Genomic DNA, 5,000 nt, shown 5'->3' on the forward strand with positions numbered 1-5,000 from the left:
AAGGCCTCGTCAGGAGACATGGAAGTCTCCTTTTGCCTTGCCTCGTGGACATATTTCATGTCATGTAACTATGTCCGAAATGAACTGACACTGAAACTGAACTGAACTGAAACTGACCGAGGATGTATAATGTCGCAGGCTGCTGGGCATGCCGAGCACGTACCAAAACATGCTGACGCTGAAGGCGTCGGCGCACTCGGAGAACTGCCACAAGCTCCGCTACCAGGTGAAGGAGAACCGGGACCTGTGCGTACTCAGCCACCGCGCGCTGCAAACGGTGAGCCGCGGCGCCAAGCTGGGCATCGACGAGTGCCAGTTCCAATTCAGGGCCAGCCGCTGGAATTGCACAACCTTCCACAACATACCCTCCGTCTTCGGAGGGGTGCTCAACGTCAGTAAGTACATACGTATGCCTTTGTATTGTATATAGAATAATTTTTTTTACGTCGACGAGGAAAGCAGGCATGAATATTGCAGGCTTCGTTCCCTTCCTTGTTGCTTTTACCTTTATTTTTAGACGGAAGGGTCAATTTAGCGGTGCACTTAGCGTATACAGTGCTACGTTTGGATGCTGTAGTCATGCGTGCATAACTCGGAAGTACGAAGGTCAAGACACTTGCCTCGAATGCATCCTTGAGGGTTAAAGATAAAGATGTCAATGCATGAATGAGGAAGGGATTAGACGAGATTAGACGGGATTTACCAGTAAAGTCTTGTAGAGTCACAACTTATTGCCTCTGTACCACGTGACATATGCAATGCGTCCAGCGTAATACGGAGCTCACGAATTGCACCTTTATACGCTCCTCAAACCAGATTAACTCTTTCATTATACCGCTTATTCAAATCAATCACCAGTTATCGACGCTTCGAATCGTCGATTTTGGCATGTTGATTTCGTTCCTAACTCCCGGCACTTTCTAATATACTTTGTCCAATCACTCAACTTTCAGAATCAGTTTGAGTGTTGCCGTTTTGGCAACATGGTGATTTTTCACAGACCTTTGTGCAAATCAATGTGCGTGTTTTGTTGGGAAAAATGCACTTGGCTGACAAACTTGACAGAAATGCGCGCGCCTCGTGTTTATGCAACAGTAACATCAAAGTTATCTAATCAATACAACCGTTGCAAGTCAAACATCAAATCATGGTGTCTGCTTCGCGACCTGACAGTGTTGAGCAGTAATAATTGCCAAATATTTATGCCAGCTTTTCAATAAACAGCTATTGCCAGAAGTCAGGAAAAATTTATTCTACAAAAAAAAAACACATTTTCGATGGTCCGCCGCATGTAGAAAATGTGAAGGTGGCCTTGTTAGCCTGTTTACAGCAGCTTTGGTTTCGCCTGTATCGTTATATCAGACACAGGGGCACATCTATTGTCACTAGTCGCTTTTTTTTTGTTTATTGATGTGATGTGAAGAGATGGTGGCGCACCAATAGGGCACCGGCTACTCCTTATCGCTTAGAAGTGTCTAATAACGAAGTTCACTGAATGTCTCTAAGCGTAGCACCTGTGGCGTCCTCGTAACACGCGCATGGGTGCGCACCTGCGTTGCAAAAGAACACGCGCCACTCGACAATGTCTTGAAACCGCACCTCAATTGAGCGAGGACGAGCCGAGTCCGAGGATGACAGCACCTCAGCTTCAAAGTTTTACGGTGACGACATTTTGCATCAGCCTGAGACATTCAGATCCGTTCGTGGGTTTGTTTTGTTTACGGCCTCAAGCTGTCTCCTCCCCTGCAAGTGCGTAGCTCCTGACCTTTGTGCACAATCTTAGAGCTGATCTGGTGTGTACCTTCTCATCTTTCTGCAACCTCTTTTCTCCCCTTTATCCCTTCCCCAGTGCAGGGTAGCAAACCGGATGTGCGTCTGGTTAACCTCCCTGCCTTTCCTTGCATCTTTATCTCTCTCTTAGAGCTGATCTGGTTCGGTGCGATAGTCCACACGTTGTCAGTTGGGGCGCGGAGTCCTGGCGCCAGCCGCAGAGATTCTCCTCACAATGCGAAGGCCACCGGAGCACATCTTGGTTCTGACTACGGACCAGCGCGAGAAATTAAAGGATCGCGTGATTAAGTTCTTTTCTTTTTTTTTGAATGTGTCACAAACGACTCCAGTTTTCGGAGCATCCGCGGGCCCCACCTACCAAGGAAGGGCGCTTTTGTGTTGGGGTACGACATCCGGCGACTATAACGACCCAGCGTGGCGCCGGCTCGTCTTCCCTGCCCCTGACCGGAAGGGGAACCGGTGGTCTCAACAAGGAGAATTACTCCCAGATGAGACGGGAACACGTGTACGCCCCTGAAGAGGTTTAGACTGCATCGGCATAGGCAGTTGACGTATAGACAGCAACAAGTGCGGTCGTCGGTGTCGCGAGTCTCGCGTAGGCGGCGAGCACGGAGTGACCCGCGCAACGTATTGAGACGGCTGCAATTCCGGGCACCCTCGTCGTCTACCAAGCTGGCGAGACCTTCAGCGGCACCCGTCAACTCCCCTACGTGCACCAAGGGCTGGTTTGGTCCGTATGGAACTTTTTATTGTGACTTTTTTGTTAAACCGTAAACTTGTTTTAACCAGCCTTTTTTTTAAATATTTGTAGTGTGCGCTGCGTCGCACGTTTAAATTCTAAAGCGCCACCATGATCATTCTGTAATTAATTTATAGTGTCTCTCTCCTTTGATTTCCATCTTGTTGTTATTTTATTAATGTTCCGCATATTTGTCCTTAGCCTGTATCTGTTGTAGTGTTTTTAGCACCTTTTGTTATATAGCTGTTGTTTCTATCGCGCGTATCAGTTTTTCCTCCTTTGTTATTTTTGTAATCTCCTGCCTTGGCCCCTGTTTCAATTAAATGTTTGTCTAAGTGTAATCACACTCTGTGTCTGCTCTATGAGTGCGTCGGTCAGGCCCACACATCCCCACACGTGCAACCCCGCACGGGTCGGCCAACCCGCAAATAAATTCGAAATGTGCCACTTCGAGGCCTTTCAGGCGTCGCAGGCCGAAGCGTAAAGTGGAAGCCTGCGAGTCTGCCGCACGTCGATGTTGGATCGGCGGGGCCTCACTGGAAGTGTGTGACAGAATGCCACGTGCAAAATGCAAAAAAAAATGCTTCGATGCATATATTGAAAGCCAAACTATGCAGAGTGAGGTCACTCATGGAAAGAGGCGACGCTATAGACGAAATATCGAGGTTATTTGGACATATGATTCGTAAAGAAATTATTCACAACATGGGCATCTATCTATATTGTGACACCTGCCGGCTCTTATCGCAAAAAAAAATCTTAAATTGGCTGAGGAAAGTGTATCAGTCACTCGTGTCACGAAAAACCAAACAATGCTTCACCGCATGACACGAGCAATGAAGCAGCATTTTAGTTCCGATTGTCTATGTAAATATAAACATTTTGTACAAATTTTATCATTTTTATACTGCTCCTGGATCATTTATCTTCAAAATGTATATTCTGGATCTTCTTCGTATCGCTTTTTTTGCATATATAGTGTTCTTAATTGCACTGTTTACCAGCTGGTGACTGAAATTACACAATTTTCGCATTTTTAACCATTCCACTTTTTTGCTCTATACAATATATTTTTGAAAGAGCATTTCCTTGTGCAAAATTTGGCATGCTGCAATGCGTCCTGGAGTACTTTTTAAACTGCGAAAACTCTTCCTGAGGCATATGAAAAATAATCATTTTTTTGCGTGGTTACGAAATAGTTAAGAAGAGCTTGGAACGCACTCTACTGGACTATATGCACACTGAACGACACTAATCGTTTTGTACGTATCGGTGTTCACGAGTCGGAAAATGGTGTTACGTTTGTCCACACATATTCAAGTATACCTCTGGAGCCCACATGTATTCTTCCTTCACTTGACACTCATCCTCTGCTTGACCATCTGGAGAAATATATAAATAGCCGACATTCCTTCCGTAGGTCGCGCCACTGTAGCGCTCGTTTGGGTGCTTACAGACTCTTATCCGTGTTTTCTCACGCTATACGGCCGAATCTCCAGCTAAAAAAAATGAGCCCATGCACTCCTCCCCTCTGTAAGACGAACTTCCTATCTCGCTTTCGGTCCATGGACCGAGCGTGGCACGGTATGCACCGTCTCCTGCGCGACCGTACGGCTGACGCGGCCACGGCCGGAGGAGACCACCAGACGACGTCCCGTGGACATTCCTTCGCGCTGCGCCACCTAGGTATACCCGGCGGCATACCATCGCGGAGGGCACTATTTTGCATGCCCGCCACGTCTTTTTTTGGGGCGGCGGAGACACGGGGCCACTTTAGGGTCCGCTATCTTTACGACCAGGGGCCGAAGCTTGTCCGACGCCCACGGCTCCTTCTACAGCAGTGATGCAAGCATCGGCGGCCGATTATCGGAGACGCGGGCCGAGAGGGCGGCCAGCCGGACTGCTGACGCGCCGCTCGGAGGCGACGGGCGGCTTTACGACCGCCGGGAATGTCGCACGTCTCTTCCGCGCCTACGGGACGCGAAACGAGCGGACGCTGCCGTTCGCAGCGATGTGGCCACCGTTCGAATATTGTCACTGTGTATACGTGTATCGCCTGCGTTGCACGCAACTCGTGTAAAGGGTGATTTTAGTACGTATACAGCGTCCACACAGCGTGGATCCTTTGTTCGACACTTAACTCCCACATTAGGCGATATCGTTCCACTTAGTGATCGAGTGCGTTGCGTTGCGGTCAGTGCGATTATAAGCGAACGAGTTCAAAATGTGTCTACAGAGCACGGTATACGAGCATACTTATGTTCGCTTTGTCGTGCTGATATATTGCAGAATATCAAGAAATAACTATCGCGCCAAGGGACGCGTATACGTTCGTGGAAAGAGACGTCAATAGTACTCACTGGTCAAGGGGTCTCCGCGCGTACGACCAGACGAAATACCGAAGGAACGGGGATTAGGCCGCCATTGGACAGCTTCTGTCAAGGCTGCGAGATGTTGATGCATGGGTACG

At 48.2% G+C, this 5,000-nt stretch overlaps 1 protein-coding gene across 1 annotated transcript in view; it reads left to right on the plus strand.

Annotated features, from left to right (window-relative positions):
* The window catches only part of LOC119187956 (protein Wnt-4), a 56,451-nt gene that overhangs the window by 31,980 nt on the left and 19,471 nt on the right, over window positions 1–5,000 (plus strand). The window contains exon 2 of the mRNA XM_037436036.2: window positions 139–395. Coding sequence (XP_037291933.2) covers window positions 139–395 — 257 coding nt within the window. The remainder of the gene's footprint in view (window positions 1–138; window positions 396–5,000) is intronic.

This window comes from Rhipicephalus microplus, chromosome 1 (assembly GCF_043290135.1).
Source record: "Rhipicephalus microplus isolate Deutch F79 chromosome 1, USDA_Rmic, whole genome shotgun sequence".
Lineage (NCBI taxonomy): Eukaryota > Metazoa > Arthropoda > Arachnida > Ixodida > Ixodidae > Rhipicephalus > Rhipicephalus microplus.